Source organism: Callospermophilus lateralis, chromosome 3 (genome assembly GCF_048772815.1).
Source record: "Callospermophilus lateralis isolate mCalLat2 chromosome 3, mCalLat2.hap1, whole genome shotgun sequence".
NCBI classification, from domain to species: Eukaryota; Metazoa; Chordata; class Mammalia; order Rodentia; family Sciuridae; genus Callospermophilus; species Callospermophilus lateralis.
This window is the reverse complement of record NC_135307.1, coordinates 88,407,736-88,433,402: the sequence shown is the minus strand read 5'-3', so window position 1 is coordinate 88,433,402 and position 25,667 is coordinate 88,407,736. Positions and strand designations below refer to the sequence as shown.

General features: G+C 44.4%; 1 protein-coding gene across 5 annotated transcripts in view; it reads right to left on the bottom strand.

Annotated features, from left to right (window-relative positions):
- The window catches only part of Mapkbp1 (mitogen-activated protein kinase binding protein 1), a 54,239-nt gene that overhangs the window by 6,404 nt on the left and 22,168 nt on the right, over positions 1 to 25,667 (bottom strand). For all 5 annotated transcript variants that reach the window (XM_076850599.1, XM_076850602.1, XM_076850601.1 and 2 more), the window contains 21 exons: positions 20,254 to 20,345; positions 10,729 to 10,791; positions 10,460 to 10,517; positions 9,550 to 9,720; positions 9,010 to 9,147; positions 8,601 to 8,783; positions 7,629 to 7,789; positions 6,648 to 6,837; positions 5,811 to 5,957; positions 5,417 to 5,592; positions 4,462 to 4,553; positions 4,065 to 4,190; positions 3,661 to 3,731; positions 3,443 to 3,564; positions 3,089 to 3,164; positions 2,865 to 2,976; positions 2,622 to 2,685; positions 2,232 to 2,366; positions 1,910 to 2,046; positions 1,647 to 1,702; positions 372 to 608 (listed from right to left, as the gene is read on the bottom strand). In XM_076850599.1, the coding sequence (XP_076706714.1) occupies positions 372 to 608; positions 1,647 to 1,702; positions 1,910 to 2,046; positions 2,232 to 2,366; positions 2,622 to 2,685; positions 2,865 to 2,976; positions 3,089 to 3,164; positions 3,443 to 3,564; positions 3,661 to 3,731; positions 4,065 to 4,190; positions 4,462 to 4,553; positions 5,417 to 5,592; positions 5,811 to 5,957; positions 6,648 to 6,837; positions 7,629 to 7,789; positions 8,601 to 8,783; positions 9,010 to 9,147; positions 9,550 to 9,720; positions 10,460 to 10,517; positions 10,729 to 10,791; positions 20,254 to 20,345 (2,607 nt within the window). The remainder of the gene's footprint in view (positions 1 to 371; positions 609 to 1,646; positions 1,703 to 1,909; positions 2,047 to 2,231; positions 2,367 to 2,621; positions 2,686 to 2,864; positions 2,977 to 3,088; positions 3,165 to 3,442; positions 3,565 to 3,660; positions 3,732 to 4,064; positions 4,191 to 4,461; positions 4,554 to 5,416; positions 5,593 to 5,810; positions 5,958 to 6,647; positions 6,838 to 7,628; positions 7,790 to 8,600; positions 8,784 to 9,009; positions 9,148 to 9,549; positions 9,721 to 10,459; positions 10,518 to 10,728; positions 10,792 to 20,253; positions 20,346 to 25,667) is intronic.

The following is a 25,667-nucleotide window of genomic DNA, read 5'->3' as shown; positions in this document are numbered from 1 at the left end:
GACAGACACCAGACAGCTAGACTAGGCTCTGACTGGTATTGTGAGCTTCTGGAAGACCTATATTAGCACACTCTGTGCTGCCAACCTCCAGCCCCACTTAATACCAAGTCCTTCAAGTAACCTGGCTGGCCCAGGGCAAAGGTCATCTTTCTCTCTTCACCACCACCCCTTCTCTGCCCACCTCCATCACCGTACCATACAACTAGCCAGCCTTAACCTGAACTTGCAGTTCAGGTGACCTATGTGCCACAGAAGCAGAGCAAGCATAGATGGACCAATACTCAGGCTGCAGCTATTGGCATGAGATATTGGCATGAAACTGATTAAGGCTCCCTGGAGACCGCTAGAGATCTGGGAAAAAGCTGGCTCACCTGGCTAGCATGTGAGGTTACAGGGGCCTTCTGACCATGCTTTCCAGGACCAGATGGAGTCATGGCCAGAGAGTCCTGGCAGTGGCCCTGAGGACTTGGGGTAAGGGTCTCCAGCTGCCGCAGGTCCAACATAGAGCAAACACTCAGTTCTACGCCTGGCTGAGCCCAACGCCCCCTTCTTCTGGGTCCTGAGTTGGCTACAGGAGCTGGGTCTAGGAATTCCACTGTCTCCTGTGCCTGGTAGAGATAAAAAGTAAAGGAGGAATAACAACAAGAACCACACAATGCTATCAATAAGCACTCATATGTCCCTTACTATATGCCAGGAACTAGTTCATTTCATCCTCACAACAATCTTATGAAGTAGGTATCATCTCCATTCTTACAGATGAGGGGATGGAAGCACACAGGGCTTAAGTGACCAGTCCAAGTCTCACAAACAGTAGGTGGCCTTCAGGTGGGGCTGGCTCCAGAGTTCATGCCCTTCACTGCTTTTCATACCTTCACATAGGAATGTCTAGTCTCTGTCTTCACCATGTCTCTAAAGGTCCTTTACCCTGAGGTCAGACCCAACAGGGCCCCAAAGTTCCTTCACAAAATGAAGGACCAGAATTCCAGCTTGAGATGCATGATGTGGTCAAAATAACACACCAAGTACAATTCTACCATCACTCTGTGAAACTGCAGCTACTGATACAGGGTGATTGGCTTGAAATATCTCCATGGGACATACGAGGGCTGGGCTGCTTTGGGGTTTGTTGTGAAAGCCTTTAACCCCCTCTGGCTACTCTCAAGTAGTCCCTCAGTAATTGGTCCTTTTATAGCTTTTTCCCTCCAACTATTCTGCAAATACTATGCTTACCTCTCCTAATTGGGAGTAGTGTACTCTTTAGACCTACACTTTCTCATTTCTGCTCTTTGTACACTTGGTTTTCCTGGACTTTAATTCTAACCATGTGGCTCAGATGCCCTTTTCTATTCCCCACCTCAAGTTGCTTTCAGATGGCATTTCTCCCAGGCCCTAGGCAGCTGAATGGGTTGGAGCAGCTCCCCTAGTGCTAAACAACATTTTCTGGTACAGGATGGAAAGACTAGGACTTTCTTGACTCTTAACTGGGACCAGCTGCTTGAACTCCTTCTGGTAATGCCTTCCTTGGAGCATACGAGCAGAACCTCTGTCCAAATACCTCACAACACACAAAGGGCTCTGCTCCCTCCCCACCACCATTTCACCTCCTGTAACCCTGGAAGCACATTTGAATGAAGGAGACTTACTCGGCTCATCTCCCAATGGGACAGGCTTCGGGACAGGGCTGGGCTGGGGACCGAGGCTAGAAAGAAATGGGAAGTGAGAAGGAGTTTCTCCTGACTACCCACCCCTGGAATTGGGACCCCATATCAGCCTATCCCCTGCATTGCCACAGTGATGCCCCAGTTTCCTCAGTTCATGCTAATCTCACCCTAGGGTCACAGAAAGGATCTATCTAGCCATTACACCACCTGTTGGCTGTCTGGCCCCACACCAGACTGCTACAGACCAGGCTCTTTCTTGGTACTCTTGGCAAGGATGGGAAGAGCTGGCAGTTCTTCTTCTTCAGTACCCTCATCTTCTCCTTCCTTGTCACTGTCTGATGAGAGAGCTGGTCCAGGAGAGAGCATCACTGGGGTCTGGGGCCTGAGTCCAAGATAAGGGAGGTCATGGGGATAGCAGATACACTGAGGAAAAAGTCAGGATGATAATATTTTGTGTTTGAGAAGCAAGACCTTGGGAGATAAAGTTGCTGAATGGCAAGAGGAGCAGTGAGATCACAGCAAGCCATCTAGACACCCACCCATCATTTGCCCATATTCTGTTCTCACCGGTTGGGTCCAGAAGCCCTTTGGGGAGAGGTGGGTCCTTGCTGTTTGCCCCCTCGCTGACGCTGGCGCAGCTCGGCCAGACGTTGCCTCATGCTGATGGTCATCTCAGAGCTCAGACGCCATACAAATATGCAGCTGGGATATAGCCACAGAGTTGGGTAAGGGAGAGGCAGGGCAGGACTCTGGAGGTGGCAACACCATTAGCCTCATTTCCTGTGGACTGGCAAGAAGATCACAGCCACCCTCCACTGCCAGGCTAGGCCCAGTCAAGAAATTTCCCTGTTCAGCCCTACTTTCCAGAGATACGTAAGATGAACAGAGGGGAAGGACAGTGTGTGCTTGTGGCACAGACAAAGAATCTGTTTCTAGGGGAAGCTGGCTTCTACTTACCTGTCCCCTGAAACACTGATGAGATGTTTGCAATCATTACTAAATTTCATGCCAGTGACAATCTCTGTGAAGCACAAAGAATATAGTCTATAAGCCACCCTGAATTTCCAACCACTCCTGTCTGACCTAACTGTGGAGATGGTGACTGGTTGGAGGGGAAGGTCAGATAGCTCTGTTGGGTCACAAGAAACTAAGTGAAGAAAGAGTAGAGTTCTAGGAGTAGAGTAGTGGGGCTACACTCACCTGAATGGCCAAACATGGTGGCCACACACTCGCCTGAGGAGAAGTCAAAAATTGAGAGGTTCTTGTCGGAACAACTGGTGGCAATGTAGATCCCTGAAGGGTCTGTCTGCACCTGAGGAGTGGAGTCACATAGATGAAGAGTACAAAAGAGCCACTGCTTCTTCACCTCATACTTTTCTGTCCCCTTGTACCTTGGTCCAGTGCCCATCTCACTAGGCCCTTACCTTAATTAGAGTGCCATCCTCACCCTGTGATCCTTTAAACAGCTTTTTCTGCTTCCCACTGCTGATGTTGAAGATCCTATTAAAAAAAAAACAAAAAAACAAAACACTTGCTCTTATAAGGAGGAGTGACAATCAAGCACACTTGGGTGGTAGAAATGCCAGCAGTCACTCCTGGGAGCTAACCCCCGACACCACAGAGCCACCATTCTTGGGTGAGGCACAGTACTTATTGTGTAAGTTCAAGGGGATACAAAGTCCTGGACAAAAAGATACATATGGGAAATGAGCTGTATAGAGTTGATCCCTTAGAACACGAAAGAATGTGGTCTGACAATCTGAGAGGGGGATGCCCACCGAATATTTCTGTCCTGGCAGCCGATGGCCGTGTACTTCCAGCTAGGCTCCACATCCATGTCATAGAGGGTTGTCTTGCGTACCACATGGTGTGTCCGTGTAAAGTGTACTCCATCTCCAGACTGCAGGGGTGGAGCATGTGGTCAGTCCCATACCCAAATGCCTCACCAGACCCACTGAGCCCTGCTTTTACCCCCCTTCACTCCCAGTACCCTCACCTTCTGTGCAGTGCGGAAGTAGATGCTCTTGTCTGCTCCACAGCTGATCATGCGTACTTGCCCATCGCTGGCTATGGAGGAAGGAGGCCTAGCTACTCCCACCATTCCCACTGCATGGGAGCAACTTTTCTCTGTGTTTTCACCCATTCAAGCTATTCTACATGGTGGGTCAACCAATTAAATAAGAATGCTTCCCTCTAAACCCAGATTTTCCTTTTTCCCCATCCTCAACCCAACCTGGTTTGCTCAGGGTCCTCCAGACTGAAAGACTATATTCCATCTGTCTTCCCATCCAACCCCAGGCCTCCCAGCTGCTGTCCAACTTCCACACCACTGGCAGACTTTTTTCACAGAAATAGAAGGTGGTGTAGGTGGCAGAATGTATCTCAATTGCCCTGTCCCACCTGCAAATTTGACAGCAGTGATGGAAGATGAGTGCTCATCCAGCGTCTGCTGTAGGCTATACTCCCGCCCAGCATCTAGTACGTGGATCAGCCGGTCACGGCTTGCCGACGCTAGCAGCTTCAGACCTAGGGTTGGAAGAACTCAATCAATCCACATGTTCCCTGAGCATGTTCCTAACTAGGCCTGACAAAGAGCCCCAAAGAAATTGAACCTCACGTCTCTAAGCTGCATCAATCATGGAGCAGGGACAGAGCTGTTCTCTTCTAACTCTACAAAGACCAAATAATCTAAAAGATGATCAACCTCACATATAAGAACTAGGATACATATAAGTGGCACTAGAGGGATTGGAGGACTATATGCCATTTTGGGCTATAGAATGGGCATCCTGCTCACCTGTATCTGGCTTAGAGTACTCCAGGCACAGGATCTCTGAGTCATGTGCCTCCACCTTCAGCATCTCACTCAGAGACTGCAGTTCATGCACCCTACAAAGAGGAGCAGAGGAAGAAAGAGGTCACTGCCAGGCCACAGGAGGAAGGACTCATCCCCTTTGTCTACTATATCTTCTCCTCCAAATTCTTCTTTTCAAACTTTTAAGCTTAGAAAAAAGTTCCAAAAAGAGTACAGAGGTTTCTTATTTTCCTTCCTCAGCTTTTGCTAATGTTAACATTTTGTATAACATGATAGTACAATTATCAGAACTAGGAAATTTACAGTGGTACAATACTGTTTCCATTTGTACAGAAGTAACATAATATATTAAATATGAAAGATCTTATCAATGCTTGATTATTGAAACCATTTAAGTATCCCTAAATAGTGACAAAGAAAACAAAAACAAAGACCTTACTCAAATTTCACCATTTTTTTCACAAGTCCTTTTTACTTGATCCAGGATCCTACCCAGAGTCCAAATGTCATCTAGTTGTTACTTCTTAAATTCCTGTAGTCTGTAATAGTTTTTCAATCCTTCCTTACCTTTCATATCCTTGATACTTTTGAAAAGTATTGATTAATTACTCTGTTGTATGTATCTCAATTTGAGACCGTCTGGGGTTTTCTCATGAGTGAATTGAGTTTATGCATTTTGGGTAAAAAGACCACAGAAACAATGTTATATACTTAGAACATTGTATTATGGGCTTCATCATGTTGATGTGTGGATATTAACTATTATCACTTGGTTAAGATGGTCTCTCTCATGGTAAAGTTATCATCATTTCCTTTCAAGTAATAAATAATTGTTCCTCAACCTTTTTGAGACAAATTCTCCTAAAGCTCTGTTCTTGGGGCCCTAACTACCCCAAGCTACACCATAGGTCAGTACCCACTCTGGACCTGGCATTACCTAAGTGTGCCCATACGGTCTCCAGAAGCTAGATGCTGTCCATTGGGGCTAATACACACAGAGCGAATGCCCACACGGGGATCCATCAGGGACCCATCAGCTTTGTCTCCTCCAGGCATCTCAGTGTCCAGCAGGGCCTGAGTGTTCCCATCCACATAGATTATCTTAATGAGATCCTAGTAGAACAGGTTAGAAGATATGGATAAGGCAAACTTGATAGTATAGCTGAGAAAAGAAAGGAATGCTGGGCAATATAAACCTTGACTCATATAGCCCAACCAAACAAGAGCTGGAAAATCAAGGTCTGAGGGCCCAGTTGTTGAGAATGATGTGTGAAGGCTGTAGGTATGGGAGAATTAAGTATGGAGTGGGGGCCCCAGGGTCTCGGGCTCACATTACTGAGAATGTTTCTGTGCAGGGTGGAGCCATGTACTCCTGAGCTCTCTGTGTTCCACAGGCGGATGGTGTTGTCTGAGGAACAGGTAATAAAGGAACTGGGGGGCAGGCAGGCCTGGTTACTGTCCTTCACCTCAGGATATACCTAGAGGGACAAAGGGAAGAGAGACAAAGGGAAAGGGTCATTCTCTGCCCAAGGAAATGAAAGGGAATGAAATTAAAAACAGAAAGCTGGCTATGACTTAGCTGGGTACTCCACATATAGTATGCAAAGCCATAACATATACTCTCTATATATTTTTTTGAAATATTTTTTTAGTTGTAGAGGAAAACAATACCTTTATTTATTTGTCTGTTTATTTTTATATGGTGCTGAAGATCAAACCCAGTGCCTCACATGTGCCAGGCCAGCACTCTACCACTGAGCCACAACCCCAGCCCCATACTTTATATAATGACTAAGGGAAAAACCTATTAACCAAGCACTTACTACGCACCACTCCTCTATGTCTCCTACTTATATCTTTTCATTTTATTCTTACAACAATTAGATGAATCAGGAATATCATCCTATATCTGAGGAAACTGAGGCTTAGTCAAGTTTAATAACTTGTTCAAAATCACTGATCCCAGCATGAGGCAAAACCAAGGACAGATGGGGCAGATTGGAAGAAGCCTAGGATGCATAGCAGTAAAATTCAAGCTCAATCCCAGGATCCACAACAGGGACATCACTGGAGAAATAGGGAGGCAGCAGGAACATATGGTTATACTTAGGGTTCCCCACTTTCTGTCCTCAAAATGGCATCCCAGCAAACCAGGTCAACCCACATACCTCCACACTCCAGACGCAGGAGGAATGATACAGAGCCGAGTATACCTTGCCCACTTTCTTAGGGTCCCTCACATCCCAAACATAGATGCTGTGGTCATTGTACACACAAGACAGCCACTGATTAGTTGGATCGAAGGTCAAGGCAATGGTGTCTGGATACCTAGCATTTGCCCCTCCAGAAAAGAGGCGACTGTTGGGGAGAGGACAAAACAAACTGGTGAGACCAAAGGGAATGAAGAGAAGCTGACTCACAAGAAAGGGCAGGGAATGGGCATCCCCTGTAGACATGCAAGTTTAGAGGTAGTTGCTTGAGAACAAAGAAGCAGCCTCTTATACCCATCAGCTGAGAGTTGACTAGTACTAGCTACTGGGCCACAATGCTCTCCTGATGAACAGAATTAAGTTCACAGAATATCAAAGCCAGACAAGGTGATTCTGTAGCCATAATAGGGCAAAACAAAATGAGACTATTCTGCAATAATTTCTGCACACAGAGGAAAACAAGATCACCATCCAAGCCTCAAAAATTACCAAACATCACCCTTTCCTGTCTAACACAATTGATGGCCACTTCTTTACCATATAACAGCTTAACCCCATACTCTTCCTTCTAGTTCTTAGATAAAAAGCATCAAGGGGACCAGTTATGAAATTTCCCCTAGGAATTGTTCCCTAATAGCATCCAACCAGAAAAAAACTTCAATCCCTTAAACTATTCCTAAAATAATCTAATGCAATCCCAAATCCTATAATAAGCTACTCTAAACACCCACCTACTGAGATACTCCCTGGTCCTCCATGGTGCAAGGTCTCCTTGGTTCCAAAAGTATCAATAAAACCAAATGAATTTGTCTACAGAGGTGATCCTGGTAATCTCTGGGCATCAATACACTCTTTATTTATTTCTCTGAAGCACTTTTGACAAGGAAGTCTGGGTACATGGTAAGGCAATGAATGGAGGCAAGGGCCCACATAGCTCACCTGGCCTCAGTGATACTGGCAATGTCTGTCCCCAAGGCATGGGGTCTGGGCAAAGTGCTGAGGAAGTGTAGGTTAGAGGGGTTGAAAAGACGCACAGTACCATCAGCACAGCCACAGAAGATGTAGTCTTGGCTCACAGAGATGCAGTGGGCCACTGTGGTCTGTAGGCAAAGTAATTCAGGTCAGTAGGAGCCACCTGCCCATTCAGTCTTTTCTTCTCCTCCCAAATCCCTCAATAACAGTCCCCTGCTGAGAGGAGGGAAAAGTCAAGGTGGGGATGAGGGAATAGCAGCCCAGCTGCTATGTCTTGAGCCCCTCAACTATCATCCAGTGGTACTCTCCCTCCAGCAACAGGTGGCCAGAGGGCCCACGGTCCTATGCAGTTGAGGGATGGAGATCAGGGAGATCTAAGGCACCAGAAGTTTTGACAAAGAGGATAAAGTGCCAGGTGCAGGGCACATGCCTATAATCTCAGCAGCTTGGAAGGCTGAGGCAGTTCAAAGTTCAAAGCCAGTCTCAGCAATTTAGCAATACCCTCAGCAACTCAGTGAGACCCTGTCTCAAAATAAAAATAAAAAGGGCTGGGGCTGTAACTCAGTGGTTGAGTACCCCTGGATTCAATCCCTAGTACCAAAAAAAAAAAAAAAAAAAAAAAAAAAAGATAAAGTAAGAAAAGCCTAGCAGAGAGAAACAGTCTGAGGAATAGAGGAGGTCTAGGCAGCACTTACTGTGAAGCTGTCTGTGTTCTGAGCAGAAGAGGAAAGCAGGGAAGAGAGAAAGAAAGAGAGAGAGCAAGAGGAGGCAGTTACACAGATCACCAGGAGCTGGCACTGGGCCAACTCTCGCAACCCAGGCTTCCTTCTCCTTGAGTCCCCTCCTGCATGCATGAAGGCCCACAACCTAGGATCTGGAGTCCCCAACATCAGTTCTCCCAACTTGAGCCATGCCCTTCTCTGGTACAGAGGTACTTACTCTCAGCTCCACCCACTTGTCCAAAAGCCTGCGATCACTGAACTCACACAGCAGGCCTGAGGATGTGATGCAGAAAGTGCTGTCGGCTTTCTTTCCTCGGCCACAGGCCACATCGGTAAACAGGTTGTTCCGTAGCTCCCCCAGCAACCCTGAGCGGCCCAGCAGGGGTACAGTGGCATTTACCTGTAGAGACATGCCACCATTAGCCATCCATCCACCCCAGATCCTTCCCCCTAGAAAAGAGGTCCTAGGAGAGGGGAAGTGGCAAGGTCCCTTGCTTTTTGAGACTACTGTTTTAGCCCATATAACACCTGGCTCATTCAAAATTTCTGTGTGGTGGCTGAGCAGGCAGAAGAGGCCCAAGTGGAATAGTCTTCTCCCAGGGTGGGAGACTATCTCAGCACCTCACCTTTGAAGTCTTGCTGTCATCAAGGTACCAGAATTTGATGTGTCGGTTGCCTGCAGTGACAAAGTAGCTGCAATCTTCAGAGAAGGACACAGCTGTCACCCGACTGGACACCTTATTGGAGGCCACCACAATGTTTTTCTGGTGGGAAAGTCAAAAGAAGAATCAAGGGTTTGTCTCTCTGGGCTAAGAAGAAAGAGACTCAAATAGAAGAGAGTTAGAAAAAAATTCTACTTGGGAGAAAAAATGTTTCTTTCTAAGATCTGCTGGAAAAAAAGAGGGGTAGGAGAGAATTCCTTTCTAGAGGAATTGAAAAGATACACTTCCTTTAGAGGTCAGAAAGTCATAAAGCAAGCCCTTTCTAGCAACATGGTTGAAACACAGTTGCTATTTTCTTCTTCAGATCATTTTCTAGGATGAGACTGAGATCAGCAAAGTCGATTGAAGTAGCTCAGGGCAGCAGCTCAGGGCAACAGCTTCCTGACTCCCCAATTGATAACTGGACTCCCACAAAGCTTCCAGGCCATCCCACCTACCACTCACCTTCCAGGCCCAAACGTTGACAATCATATCATGCTGGTAGCCCACGGAGACAATGTACTTGGCACTAGGGGAGAAGGCCACGCAAGCCACACCATACTTATGCTCTTGCAGCTCTGCCACTTGGCTATGCTCAGCCACATCCCAAACCCGCACGGCAGGCATGTGCCCACTCTGCAGGGAGGTAAGAACTGTAAGTGAGGACCATAGATAGATTATAGCCTCCCTTAAAGGTCTTTCAGAGTGGGAGCCCTCACCTCCTTACTACTGGACACCATCTCTAATGGTCCCCTGGCCAAAAGTCAAGAGGCAGGGTGCTATTCAGAACAAAGATATAGAGGAGACATGATAAATATCTGATGATGTCAGTGATTATTAGAGATACAGTGGTTCCAGATTTTATTCAGTATATCTGGGTAGAGGCCCAGACCTCCATATTTAGCCAAAGCTCCTTGAATGATTCTGATGAACAGATAGCTTTCTATCACCACTCATGTCTGTTTCTACCCTTCCTGTAAGAGACTCAGAGGGCAGAAGTATTCTGCATGTGCCCAGCAGGGGGCCTCCAGGGATAAGGAATATTTTAGGTCAGTGGTTTTCTGTATGTTTCCCTAACCACCCACATCATTATTCTCTGGGAACTTGTTAGAAAAGTCATTTGGGGATTCCCAGACCTGTAGAATCAGACAACTCTGAGGGCAGGCCCAGCAACATGTACTTTAACAAGCCTTCCAGGTGATTCTGATGCATACCAATGCTTAGAACTACTTGTTTAAGGTATAGAAAAAACAGGATGTGGCATCAGTTCAGGAAGACAAATTGACAACAGCCTAACTGAACACGGGATTATGGTTTTGCTGAGGGCAGACAACCCACACTCTTAATAGAATTGCTGCTTCTCTCCTTCACTCACCTCTCCAGTGACCAAGTACTTGCCATCAGGGGAGAAGGCAAGAGCAGTGATAGTTTTCCTGCAAGAGATGGGGCAGATTCAGAGGGGCAGTGGCAATCTGCCACCTCCCCCCCCACTGCCAGGACCTCTCCCAAAGGCACAACCAGGAGACTCAAATGGCATAGCACTGCCTTATCTGACCCTGGCCCCAACCATGTCCCAGTCAGAGTCTCAGTGTCCTCTCATGCTGCCAGGAGGAAGAAGTTTTCCCTGAAGCCAGGCCTACCTACCTGGAACTGTTGAGGATGTGATGCTGTTTGTGTTTCCGGGGATTGAAAAGCACAACCACACACCTGAGGAGATGAGTGAGACATGAGACTCAGCACCAAATCATAGCTTCCCCAGAAGCTTGCAGGTCATCTAAGACTTCTAGTCACCCAGCAGAGGAAACATTCAAGCTCAGAAAGGTTCCAATGCTTTCTCCTGGAAACCTGTTCTTGCTTCCTTTCTCCATCCAAGAGAGTGTCTCTGTAGCCCCGCAGGATAAAAAGGCTCCCTGGACATCTATACCCACCAAGTTCCCAAGTACCAACCCACAATCTCTGGCCATAGCTACAAAGAGCAGCAGGAACACAGGCCTTCCCAAAGCCCTTGCAAATACCTGAGGAAGGAGTAAAGGAGGGAAGAATCAATGTGATTTAGGTAAAGCAGCCTCAGGTGTACAGCCTGTTCTCCGGCTTAGAGCCTGATACAGCCATTTGTGTGTCAATCATTTGTGCCCAAAGAAGGAGTAAGGCCTCTCATGTGTGTGGACGTGTGTACACCTGGCAGAAACTGGCCTTCAAAACTTCTACATATTGGATAAGGAAGAGCATGGGAGGCCTCAAGGGGACCAAAACTACAGGGAGGCCTGGTAAGACAGGAATAAGAGATAGAGATAGCTTGAGAGGACCTGAGAAAACCTTACAGAGCCACAGAGCTCCCAAGCCCATCTCAGATAATCCCTGAATAGGGCCTTCTGACTGCTACAAAAGGATAAGAAGGGACTTTGCCTGCCTTGCACAGAAGGTTCAGAAAATATTATTTGGCCACTAAAAATTGCTGGGCTGAATTCATGATGATGACAGACCTGGGGTGTATTTTTTTCATACACTGAAAAAAAGTCTTGGGCTTGGGATGTGGCTCAAGCGGTAGCGCGCTTGCTTGGCATGCGGGAGGCCCAGGTTCGATCCTCAGCACCACATACAAACAAAGATGTTGTATCTGCCGAAAACTAAAAAAAATAAATATTTAAAAAAAAAGAAAAAAAGTCTTAAAATCTGAATATCTAAATCTGTAGACTTTCAACTATAACTACAATATTTTTTTCATACACCTATTCAGGTAATAAGACTGCTGAACAGGATCAGGTCCAGATTGCCCAGAGGCAGCTCCAGGGAGGGAAGCTGGGTGGCAGGCATCGAAAGGAAGAAGCCAGAAGCCAGTAGCCAGGCAGTGTTGTTGTTAGGCTCCTTGGCTTTGAGCAGGCTCTGGCCTGTTCCCCACCTTCCTCACCTGTTCATTAGCAGTGGAACTAGCTGACAAGAGCAAGCTTGGAGGCTGCTACACCAGGGAAGAGGAGGAAAAGAATGAGCAAATAGCTACTTCCCCAAGTCCTAAACTTTTGTTAGAGGGAAGCTCACTGCAATCCCCATATCTAAACCCCACTGCTGCTGAAAACTAAAGTGGAAGAGATACAAGTTGCTAGTGAATGCTTAGCTGACCAATAGCTTTAGAATTCCTGAGCCCATAATCTCCTCTAACTCAATCTACCCGTTCCTTCCTCACCATTTTCCTCGCTCCTCTCCCCATCTACTCTTTCTTTGTTCCCTTTATGCTTTTTCTCCTTTCTTTTTTTTCATTTCTCCCTTCTAGAATGTTGTGGTCAGGAGAGCTTTACAAAATGACAAAAACAAGATGACTTTGGAAACAGTGCTCAATCACTCCTGAATAGGTATATGAAAAAATATATATATAGCAGTTATAGTTGAAAGTCTACAAGATTTAGATATTCAGATTTTAAGGCTTTTTTCCAGTGTATGAAAAAAATACACCCCAGATCTGTCATCATCATGAATTCAGCCCAGCAATTTTCAGTGGCCAAATGATATGTTCTGAACCTTCTTAAAATCCGTGCTGACTGGTTAAGGAGGCCCTGTATAGGTTCATCTCTTTAGCAAAGGCTTCCATAGTCTGATTGGTTTATGAATTACCTAGTAACCTGGGAATTGAACTCAGGGCCTCACATGTGTTAGGTGAGCACTTTACCACTGAGCTACATCCCGAGCCCAGTTACCTAGCTTTCTGATGAGTTACAGATCAATGATGGCAGAGGGCTTCTACTCAAGAGTTGATATACTTGAATTGACTTGATATACAATCCAACCAACCACACACCACATCCAGAAAAAGTTAAGTGTTGAGGGCTCTACAATAAGCCTGTGAGTTTTCCCTTAAGCCCACTGTTCCAAAGCAGCATTATAGCTTTTAAAGGGCAGTGCATCAGACTGCTTAAAACATTTTCCAGGTCATTGCTCCAAACTTTTCCAGGTCATTATTCTGAGACTTCTTGGGACAAAACATCCTGTTTCCTCCTTCTCCTAAGTTTGACTCCATGGTGGGAGGAAGAGAAAAAGCAGCAGTGTGTGTGTGTGTGTGTGTGTGTGTGTGTGTGTGTGTAGAGGCAGATGAACAAACTCTCCCTTCTCTAATATTCACCTGCTCCACTAGTTAGCCTGGGAAATTCTCAGGTATGGCATGGAAGAGTTAAGAAAGGGAGAGAAACACAGAGGGAGGCTCTTAATCTCCACTTTTTACTCCTAGTTATTCAGATTTGAAAACCATTCAACACAGGGAAAAAGGAAGAGACCAACCCATGGAAACAGCTCCACTGTGGAGACAATAATGTAGATGCTGTGTGTGTGTGCCTAATTGTTTGAGCTCCCAAGAAAACAGGAGGTCCTGTTCAGGAAGGAGCCTCCTCATTCTTCTTGGTGAACTTTCAGCAAGCTCCTCAGTCAGCTAGGAAAAGCAGGGGGAAGCATAATTGTCATCAGTCTTTGGCCCTCTATTTCCACATCCCTGCCCGGCAGCATGAGCCTTGCAGCAGTTCTAACTGAAATCCTCAACATGACAAGGGCAGGGCTGGCTGGGCTGGCTGGGCTGGCCCAACAGTCTAACTCCTGTAACTCAGAACCTGAGGGTACAGAGAGATTGCCTGCTCTCACAGGAAGAAGGTAAGGCCTCAGTCCCTCTGGGCTTCAGCTCCTGGGAGTCATGTGTGGAATACTAGTGCCAGGAAGGGCCAACCCCTCAAGATTACCCAATTCCCTGCACAGGTCCAGGACTGCTACCATCAAGAAGAACCCATTATACCCAATAGGATCCACCTTCTACCATTCTCCAACTTCCAGAAGGCAGCGCTAAGTGAACCCTGAAATGAGTTATGACTGAAGCAACACATGCAGGGAGCAGGCACAGAAGGTTCAATCAGAGATCCTGTGCCTTCAAATTTCTTCTTTCAGATCAGATAAAATCAAAGAGTGACTCAACGAGGTATACCAAAGGTCCTTCAAGCCTTGCTCAAATGTCATCCTCTACCCCTAATTATGATTAAAAACCTACTCTCCACATTCTCTATTGCTCTTTAACATCATTGCTTATACTTTTTTCCAAGTGCACATTTACTCATAATATTCTACATAATTTAACTTCACACACTAGATTGCCAGCTCTGTGAAGAGAACTTTTTTTTTTTTTTTTTTTTGGTCTTTTTTATTTACTGGTAAGTCCTTAGGGCCTAGAAGATAGACACTCAGTAAGTATTTATGGATGAGTGAATACAACTTTAAGTTACCAGCTGCAAGATCTCAAAGCTCTGACTGCTGAGAAATCTCCTGGGTAGTAGACCTGTGAACCAGGACAGATCCTAGCACAGGTCTATGGTTCTCCCACATGGTAGGCATTTTGGACGACCCACTGATGCCTAAGGGCAATATGGCAGAAGAAAGAGCAAGAACACCTCTCTGCTAACGTATTCTATGATCTTGGACATCTACCTTCACTTCTCTGCTGACCCCCTGGATAGCCCTTTCCTTGTATTAGGGGACCCTTCAAGAGCACCATGTTGGTTATTTTGGATACTATTTTCAATTCTCACAACAATTCTATGAGGTAGATATTACTTCTGTTTTATAGATGAGAAAATTGAGGTTAAGATAAGTGAACCAGGTTATGAGGTCTACTGGCATCTCTGGTTTCTGGAACACTGTTTCTTGAGCCCCCTCCTCCAAGACATGGGAAAAGACTGGATGTTATATTACCCTGTGAATTATGTGCCCAATGATTTAGGGCTATCAGCATGCTTTTCTTTGCCCAGAGGACTCTAAACATAATCCTTTCCTTGACAAAAAGTGAATTGCAAAACTTAGAAGCCAGGTCAAAAAGGAAGCATCCACGTACCCTTCTTCTCATTAATTCAAGTGAATTGAGTCCTCCTTCCTTCACCATCTTTGACATTTCCTTCATCTGAAACTTTTTGGGGTCAAATCGTACATGTTGCTGCCTCCCTATTATTTCAAATGATTGATCCCTGACCACCCAATCTTAAAGTAGCCCTTCCTGGTTCCCAGTTTTTCACTTAATCTCTTTCCTCCCCCTATTTTGTTTTCCCCTTATTTTGTTTTAACTATTGTCTGACACTACCTTGTTCACTTACTTGCTTAAATGCTTATTGTCTGCTCACCCTTCTTGAAGCTAAACCTTATAGAAGCAGTGACCCTGTCTGTCTTACTTACTGCTACATCCCCAGTATCTGTCCCACAGCAGGTTCTCAACAAATACCTGCTAAACAAATGAATGCATCAATCAATAAACTGTTGTGGGAAGAACTAAGGGGTACTGGTTTCCAGTGTAAGATATATAGGGAAGTTGAAAGGAAAGGTACCAAGCCCCCCCCCCGCCCCCACTTGTATGTACCCCTGCATATGATTTCATCAGGGCACCAAGTCCAAGTATCCTCCTCTCAGGCCCACCTGGTCTCTCCATTGTCCCACACACTTCCTGGCAAACACCCACACAAGGCTTGCCTCAGAGAGTAAGAAGGGAGCTCTTTGTTTCTTCAGCTCAGATGTTACTAGAATACAGCATAAGAGGAGTTTCTGTCACTTCATCATACCTTGTCCAATGCTTTGAAGCGGGGATCCCAAAATAAATTCCAACATGGGCTGAGTAGACTGAAGGGCCTTCTCAGGTGAAGTCAGTTTCCCTCTTTCCCCCACCTCTCAACCTAAAGCAGTCATGAACTCTCTTAGCTGCTGGATGAGCCTAGTCACCTTGCTAGGACACTTTTTACTCCAGTGGTCAAAGAGCAGCTCCCAGAGCACTTACTCAAGCAATGAGGCCAAGAGAAACCCATACTCAGAACTAACTTGCTCCAAAGTGACAACAGGGGCTGTGAAGTGAAGTAGAAAAAAGGGTGTTCAACTAAATTAAGTCCCTCAAAGAAGCTATATGGGGATTAAGCTGGCATCCTAGGGTAGGAGGGCTTAAAACATGACAGATGAGGGTGGGCAGTAGAGAAAATGACAGCAAAGGGAGAGCTTTGGAGAAGAGAAGCAGGAGCCACTATAACTGAGGGGTCTCTAACAAAGACTCCACACTCAGCCTGGAGTTCCAAACCATACTGCTGTCTGATATATGCTGTCCACCCTTCTTTTTCCTTGTGCTGTTTCATTTCCTCTCAGAAAACTTTGTTTTGGTTTGATATTTGCCTCTAGGCCTCTGGGAGAATTTTCTAAGTTTTGTTTCTCCTCTTGTTTCTAGGATACCTGAGAGGGCTTCTGGAGCAACAAGCACAGCAGGAGCAAGAGTGGGGGTTGGGAGGGGTGTTAGGATTACTACATTGCAAGAAAAGAAAGACGGGGAAAGAAAGAACCAGTTTGGGCTCACACAACTTATGGTGGTCCCTGGAGATCCCAGAAGCACATTAGGGAGTTCAGCAAAGAGTAGAATTAAAACCCCCAGAAAGAGGACATTTCCAAAGAGAAAAATCAAAGTTTCTTTGAACTGACAAAAATTCAAAGGTCAGAAGACAAACCCATCAGGGGCAGAGCCCAGCACAGGCCCAAGTGAAGCACAGTTGGAAGACCTACTAGAGGTTGCAGTGTCAGGGAAGCCTGCATACACCACCTGTAAAGATAATGACTTCCAGCCACATGTGCTAGGCTGGGACTTGCCCATAAATATAAGCACATATCCTTAAAGGGGCCAGGCCTGGGGTCTCTTAGGGAAGAGGGAGGGCACAGGGTTCCATACTCCCCAATTCAGCAAACACCAAAGCAGTACCCTAGGCCTTTCCTGCTTATTCTTCATCTAGATCCAGCCCCACCCCCAACAAGAAGGAGCCTGGCTTTCCCAGGCAAAGGCAGGAATGAGTGGAATTCCCCTGAGGCAGGCTGTACAGGGTTATCCAGCAACAGAGGTCCTTCATCAACTTGCCTCTGGAGGGGGAGAAGACCAACCCAAACTCTGCCAGGTAGAGCCAGTGCAGTTCCCATAGTGCCCCCATTACAGACACCAAACACCAGAGGGCCCCTCAGGAGAGACACTGACCTCAGAACCCAGGGGTAAAAGACTCTGGCACAGAATGAGCTGCCCATAAATTAGGCTCTTTTCATTCAAATGACAGACAGCTTAGAGGAAAAGCAGCTTTGAAAAATAATCTGCAAGTCTGGTCTTCCCTATCTACGCCATTTTAAGAGTTAGAGCTCTGAGGTCAGACTTCTTGGATTGTAACCCCAATTCAGACATTAATTATGTAACCTTGAGCAAATTGCTTTACCTCATTGAATATGTTTCATCCTCTAAAATATGGAGGTGACTAGGCTGGGCATGGTGGCACATGCCTATAATCCCAGTGACTCTGGAGGCTGAGACAGGAGGATCACAAGTTCAAAGCCAGCCTTAGCAATGCTGAGGTGCTAAGCAACTCAATGGGACCCTGTCTCTAAATAAAATACAAAATAGGGCTGGGGATGTAGCTCAGTGGTCGAATGCCCTTAAGTTCAATCCCTGGTACCAAAAAAAAAGTATATATATATATATGGAGGTGATATATATATATATGGAGGTGAAGACAGATGGGATGGAGTAGCACACGCCTGCTATCCCAGCAAACCAGAAGGCTAAGGTAGGAGAATCACAACCTTAGAAGGATCCCAGCCTCAGCAATTTAGTGAAATCCTTAGACCCTGTTTCAAGATAAAAAAAAATTTGAAGAATAAAAAGACAGGGAATGTAGCTCAAGGTAAGGAGCATCTGGGTTCAATCCCCAGCACTGCCCCCGACCAATAAATAAATAATTGGGGTAATAGTAACAACCCCACAGGAGTGCTCTGAGTATTAAACTGTATAAAGTGCTTAAAGAGTACCTGGACCATAATAAGTATTTTATAAAGGTAGCTTTTTTGATGAGATTATGAAACTAAGTAAATCATGTAAAAACTATATAAGTTGCTAGGGAAATTACATTGGGGAACTAGGCATTCCAAAGTTGAGGGTGGGGTAAGAAAAGTAAAACAGTGGCTTTCTTATTTTCATGTTCCTGAGCCCATCAGCAAGGGACAGAAAGGATTAGAAGAAGGTGGGACCCCCCCCCCCCAGAAAAAAACACTTCTATAAAAGCCCAAGAAACTATGATTCAGGTTTCTCATTTGGAGGAGATTTGTAGGAGCAGATTAAAGCAACAGCAATAACGTTATCCCCAGGCCCCTACTTCTCTTTCATGACACAGATACTACTTAAAGTAGATAAACAGTAATATCAGGATTATTTCTAATAAGTGGAAACGAGTCAAATATCCATCAACCAAAGAACAGTTAAAATGTGACATAGCTACATGATGGAACATATAAAAAGGAATGGAGTACTGATACTTGTGACATGAACGAATCTTGAAAACATTAGGCTAAGTGAAAGAAGACAGTCACAAAAAGCCAAATATATGATTCCATTTATATGAAATGTCCCAAATAGGCAAATCTGTGGAGACAAAAAAGTAGACTAGCACTTGCCTAGGGCAGAGGATTTGGGGAGGGGGATTGGAGAGTGACTGGTAATGGGTATGGAGTTTCTTTCTTTTTTTTCCTTTTAAATTTGTTTTTGAGACAGTCTCACTATGTTGTCCAAGCTGGTCTTGACCTCCTGGTCTCAAAAGATCCTGCTTTAGCCACTCCAATGGCTGGGACTATAAGCACATGCCATCATACCCACCTATATGGAGGGGTTTTTTGGTTTGTTTTTTGATTCCAGTGCTGGGGATTGAAGCCAGAGGTCCTCTACCACTGTTACACCCCCAGCCCTTTTTTATTTTGACACAGGATCTTATTATGTTGCTGAGGCTGACCTCAAACTTGTTATCTTCTCACCTCACCCTCCTCAGTTGCTAGGAATGCAGGCATACACCACTGTACCCAGCTGGAGTTTCTTTTAAGGCAATAAAATTTTTCTAAATCAACTGTGGTGATGGCTGCACAACTTTGTGAAAATACTAAAGAATATGATAGTAGATATTTGTTTATTTATTGCAGTACTGGGGGATCAAAACCAGGGCCTTGCACAAGCTAGGCAAGTACTCTCTTGAGCTATATCCAGTTCTCAATTGGACATTTTAAATGTATGGTATTAAATCTCAATAAAGGTGTTTTGTTTTGTTTGGGTTTATTTTTGGTGGTGCTAGGGATTGAACTCAGGACCTTCAGGACCTTGTGCGTGGGAGGCAGGCACTCTACCAACTGAGCTATATCCCCAGCCCTCAATAAAGGTGTTTTTTTTTTTTTTTTTTTTTTTTTTTAATTTTTTTTTCTTTTTTTTTTTATTGTTGGTTGTTCAAAACATTACATAGTTCTTGATATATCATATTTCACACTTTGATTCAAGTGGGTTATGAACTCCCATTTTTACCCCCTATACAAATTGCAGAATCACATCAGTTACACTTCCATTGATTTATATATTGCCATACTAGGGTCTGTTGTATTCTGCTGCCTTTCCTATCCTTTACTATCCCCCTCCCCTCCCCTCTTCTCTCTCTACCCCCTCTACTGCAGTTCATATCTCCCCCTTGTATTATTTTTCCCTTTCCCCTGGCTACCTCTTGTATGTAATTTTGTATAACCCTGAGGGTCTCCTTCCATTTCCATGCAATTTCCCTTCTCCCTCCCTTTCCCTCCCACCTCTTTTTAATGTTAATCTTCTTCTCATGCTCTTCGTCCCTACTCTGTTCTTAGTTACTCTCCTTATATCAAAGAAGACATTTGGCATTTGTTTTTTAGGGATTGGCTGGCTTCACTTAGCATAATCTGCTCTAATGCCATCCATTTCCCTCCAAATTCTATGATTTTGTCATTTCTTAATGCAGAGTAATACTCCATTGTGTATAAATGCCACATTTTTTTTATCCATTCGTCTATTGAAGGGCAATAAAGGTGTTTTTAACAATGGCTAAAAGGTAGTTATTTAAGATGGTGCTGAGAACCATGTGTAATATAAAGTATAAATTTGTATGGGTAGGTGGGGACAGATGGTCAAAAGCAGGATAGGATAGCAATAAGGACAATACCCAATAAAGACCTTTACCTAGTTACAGAAATGGCACTAAAACATTAACCTGGATATATCTCCCAGAAGATACCAGAAAACACCAGCCCACCCCACCTGGTCTAGCATTTCTATAAACTCCTGTGCAACAACAAGATCCCTTCTTCCAAGGCACTTACCCAGCTGGGTAGGCAACTAAGCCTGATCGGGGATCACAGGCAAGTCCTCTGCCTCCAGACACTGTTATTCCCAACACCTTCTCCAAGGTTACCTGTTAGAACAAGACAGAAAGTGACATGTTATACACAGAGTAGGTTCAGGACTGAGGTGATGAAGTGCTTTCCTGATGCCCTTATCTTCAAGAAAATGGAGCTATAATTTCTCCAAGCTCTGTTTGGGTCAAAGGACTTTTGATCATATTAGAAAATTTCAGTGTGCATCACCTGTGTTTAACCAGATTCAATGTACAGGTACTGTGGGAAAGAAAATCAACAGGTTAAAGCACAATCTGTGGCTAAAGAACAATAAGCAATCCAGGAAGGCACTGTTTACAAGCTAGGGCCTTGGGTCCCTAGATTGGGCTTTTGGGGCTATGAGACTCAGGGAACCATGTGTAATATAAAGTTCAGGGAAGGTACTGATCTTCATGCCTTGTCAGGCGTGAAGGATAGGCCACTGTGATCTACTAAGAACCAAAAGGATGTTAGGTATTGATTAGGTGACTCATAATATCCCTTAACTTTTTTTTTGGGGGGGGGTACTAAGGAGTGAACCCAATGATACTACATCACTGAGCTACATCCCCAGGTTTTTTTTTTTTTTTTTTTTTTTTTTTTTTTTTTAGACAGGGTCTCACTAAGTTGCTGAGGCTGGCCTCAAATATGCAATCATCCTGCCTAAGCCTCCCAAGTTGCTGGGGTTACAGGTATGCACTATCAGGTCCATCAACTATCCTTGACCTCCGCATTCTATCATGTTCTTCCCCTCCCCATCAGAGGTCTCTACCTCCCAAATGTCTACCAGTTCATACAGACTTTGAGCCTAGGCGGCAGAAACATGGCTTAATGTTGTGTTTTGTAAAGCATAGATGCTGAGGATACTCTATTATTATTTAAGCCACGTCTCCCACAGAGATGATAGGGAAACATGCAAAGTGCTCAGAGATTCTAAAAGGACATGGTCACACGAGTCATTCATCACTCTCATCATAAGTATTATCACCCCACGCTGTCTGCAGCCCCTCAGACCCATATAGACTAAACTTAAATTAACCCATCACTGGTCTCTCTGCTAGATGATGCCATATGAGGTTCAGACTGCCCTGTAAGCTTTTGCTTATTGCTCCACACCTCACCCTCTGCTACAGGATAGTTTGCTGGTTACTCCAGGTCCAGTCTCCTCCAATACTGTCAGAAGGCACTTCTTGCACCACTCCTCTTTAGGGATGTCCTTGCTCTCCCTTCACTCAGAAAGCTTCTGAGCTTCTGAGTGCAGAATAGCCATGTAAACAGGCTACACTATAGTCTGATATGAAAACTCTGAACCTGAGGATTCTTGGAAATCCCAGGGGAGCAATGTGAACCAGAAACACCTAAAAGGTATTCATACTTGTGACATGGTAGAGACACCCAGTCCAGGCCAGTTTCTAGAGAGGGTAATCCCAGAATCAATCAGGATAGTTTCCAATAGTAGAACTATTGGAAATAGTATTTACTATTTCAATAGTAGAACTGAAAGTACTCTTTGTTATCTCCAAGGATCATTTCGGTTTGAATTAGGCTGGAAAGAAATGCCCTGTGTTGATCAAAGACCAAACATAAACTTCCCAGGATGATATAGCTAAAACCTTTTCCTCAGAAAGGTTCCCAAGAGTCTTCTGTACTTCAGGGGGATATGGATCAAGAACTCCAACTTGTATCTATAGAGTGATAGAAGTGGTTTAGTAATAAGGCATCAAACCACAGCCACCTGGTCAGTACCAAATTTGTCAGTTACCCTTGGCCTAGTTGACTCAGTAAATCTGATGAGAGAGTGACTAACTTTACCTTATCCTAGACATTCTTAATAGTTTTCCCTTACCTTCTTTCTTTTATTAGGGATTGACTCCAGGAGCAATCTACCACTGAACTGCATTTCCTGGCCTTTTTGCTTTTTATTTTGATACATGGTCTTACTAAATTGCCCCAGCTGGCCTCAAACTTGCAATCCTCCTGCCTCAGCTGCCCAAACAGCTGAGATTACAGGTATGAACCACCACATTGGGCAGTTTTCCCTAATTTATGCCTCTATTCTTTTCTCAGCTTAATGACCCTCCTCTCCTGGCATCTAGTTAACTGACACTGGCTAGAGAGTACATATTCATCCTGGGGAAATCTGGAGGATACTCATCTTAGCACTATACCTTTAATTACCTCAGGAACATTCCTACTATAACTACTGCCTGTACAGTGGAGAGAGAGGATACTGAGGCATGACCCACATGGATGGCAGAAGTCATAAAATTAAGTACAGTGAGCTAAAAGGCTACATAACTCCTATTCTATCCAAGCTAATCTGATTTAAGGCAAATCCTTTCGGTTCAAATTAGCATCAACTCCTTCCCTCCTTATGTTTGAATGTTGGTCCCAAAGAATCAGAACAAGTCAGCTGGCTCTCAGATGCTCTTCCCTCTGATAGGAATTTGGGTAGGTGTTTTGTGGGTAGAAGATCCAGTTCCTCAGAGAACTGTGAAACTAGCTTGTACTTTCCAACAGCAATCTAAAGCGGGAGGAGATGTGGGTTATTCATGCCCTAAAAGACAAGTGATTATCAAATTTTTTGACCATGACCCATAGTAAGAAACATACTTTATATCCCAGTGTATACATATATGTATATCTAGATATACTTTTTCAGCATAAAGCTAAAAAGTTTCGCAAAATTTTTATTGAATGTGATGTACTCTAGTATATTTCATTTCATTACCTGGACAGGTATGGTGGCACACACCTGTAATCCCAGTACTCAAGAGAGTGAGGCAGGAAGATCACAAATTTGAGGCCAGACTTGGCAATTTAGCGAGGCCATAAGGAACTTAGTTGAGACCCAGTCTCAAAATAAAAAATAAAGGGGCTGGGGATGTGGCTCAAGCAGTAGCGCACTCGCCTGGCATGCGTGCAGCCCAGGTTAGATCCTCAGCACCACATACAAACAAAGATGTTGTGTCTGCCGAAAACTAAAAAATAAATATTAAAAAATTCTTAAAAAAAAAAAAAAAAGAACTGGGGCTTGGTGTGGTAGCCCATGCCTGTAAATTCTAGTGGCTCAGGCGGCTGAGGCAAGAGGATCATAAGTTCAAAACTTATGATCAGCCTCAGAAACTCAGCAAGACCTTCAGAAAAGTCAGCCTCAGAAACTCAGCAAGACCCTGTCTCAAAAAGTAAAAAGGGCTGGGTATGTGGCTCAGTTGTAAATTGCCCCTGGCTTCAATCCCCTTTACAGTGACAACAACAACTACTACTACTACTATTAATATTGATAATAATAATTCTAGTTATGACATACTTTATTGATATCATGACCTACAATGGGCTGGAAGATCTAGTTTGGGAAACCTGCTACATACAGACCATTTCTCTCTGCCAGACTTGGGTCACTGACACCTTTGTGTTCTTCAGTCATTTTCCTCTAAGACTCTGCACAGTGGAACATAACTCCAGACTAGGAAAACCTCACAGGCAGGAGTTTGCCTGGGCTCAAAACTTGGCTTATTTTCAAAGGAGTTATGGTTTTTGGCTTTTTCTGGCTCTCTAAAGCAGCTATTCAAGGGGGGAAAAAGCACTTTCCTTTGGCTCTGTAGAGAGGGAGGAGTAGGGGAAAACATTCAGGGGCATCAGCTGGTTTATATTTTATGTTCTTAACTCAAACCAGCTTCCTGTTTGCAGGGAGGTTTGGGCTGAGCTCCACTTTCAAAGGATCTGAGAGTCCAGAGCTCCTGTGAAGCCTCCAACATCTAGGTTTATTTTGCAAGACTAACACAATGGACTTTGTAAATGGACTCTCTTCCTCCTCTGATAATCTTTTCCCTCCCTCTCTTTCCCAAAATGTAGTAAAGCTTCCACCCACCCTAGAGAATGGACACCTCTTGCAAACGCCACAAGCTAAATGCATCCAAGTACCATTAGTGGTATGCAAGCATTGCCTTACACCAGCTCATATGACTGTGCACAGCTTTTCCCATATTCAGTGATAGCACACTGATAGCCTCGAAATCACCATTGTGGGAGTACTTACACAGACTTTCCTTCCCTTCTCAAAGAACCTGTAAACATTCACCAGCATACCACTGAGTTCCAGTCACTATCATCCCTCCCTTGGACAAAGTGTCCTCTCTCCTGCAGGCTTTGCCCCCTACAGCGTTTCTCGGGCATGGCAGGTTGCAGTGATATTTTTTTTAATTAATATTTTTTAACTTTAGATGGACACAATGACTTTATTTATATTTTTATGTGGTGCTGATAGAACCCAAAGCCTTACACATGCTAGGCAAGTGCCTTTCCACTGAGCCACAACTCTAGCCCCTGCAGTGATACTTTTAAATTAAAAATGAAATAATTTCTTTGTTCAAAAATCCTTCAGTGGCTTCCCATCTCCAGTAAGTTCAAATACTTGACCCAAATTTATAAGGCCCTAAATCACCCAGCCTCTAGCTCTCTCTCTCACCTCATTTCCTATATGCTTCCCCACCACTCCACCCCAGCCAAACTAGCAACTTTAAAGCACCTTAAACGGCTCTAGCCCCCAGTACTTTTCTGCTATTCACATAACTAATTCACTCAGGTCTTTGCTCCAAGGTTTTTTGTTTTGTTTTTTAGAGAGAGAGAGAGAGAGAGAGAGAGAGAGAGAGAGAGAGCGAGCAATTTGGGGAAAAGGATACAAAGAACTCAATATGTGTTTTTACTTGATTTAAGTTTCTTATTAAGTATTGATAAGACTGCGTATTTACATAATGCTCTGACATGTCACTTTTTTTTTTTTTTTTTTTTTTTGGTACCAGGGATTGAACACAGGGGCACTTAACCACTGAGTCACATCCCCAGCCCTTGATATTTTTTATTTTTAGATGGGGTCTCACTAAATTGCTGAAGCTGGCCTCAAACTTGCAATCCTCCTGCCTCAGCCTCCCAAGTTATTGCGATTTCAGGCATGTACTACCATACCTGATAACATAAATACTTTTAATTGTAGATGGACACAATACCTATATTTATATTTTTATGTGGTGCTGAGGATAGAGCCCAGTGCCTTACACGTGCTAGGCTAGTGCTCTAGCACTGAGCTACACAACTCCAGCCCCAACATATCAATTTTTTTTTTCTTTTGGTGCTGGGGATTGAACCCAGGGCCTTGTGCATGCAATACAAGCCCTCTACCAACTGAGCTATATCCCCAGCCCTCCAACATATGACTTTTAAGAAGCATTACACATAGTCCTTTTCCTGACTGCTAAGCATGGGAACCGGGGGTAAGATGGGCTTTCTGAGTAACTATGTTGAACAGAGCCTCCATGCTGACCCATACTGAATATGTAGGATGAGCAAGAAAATAAACTACC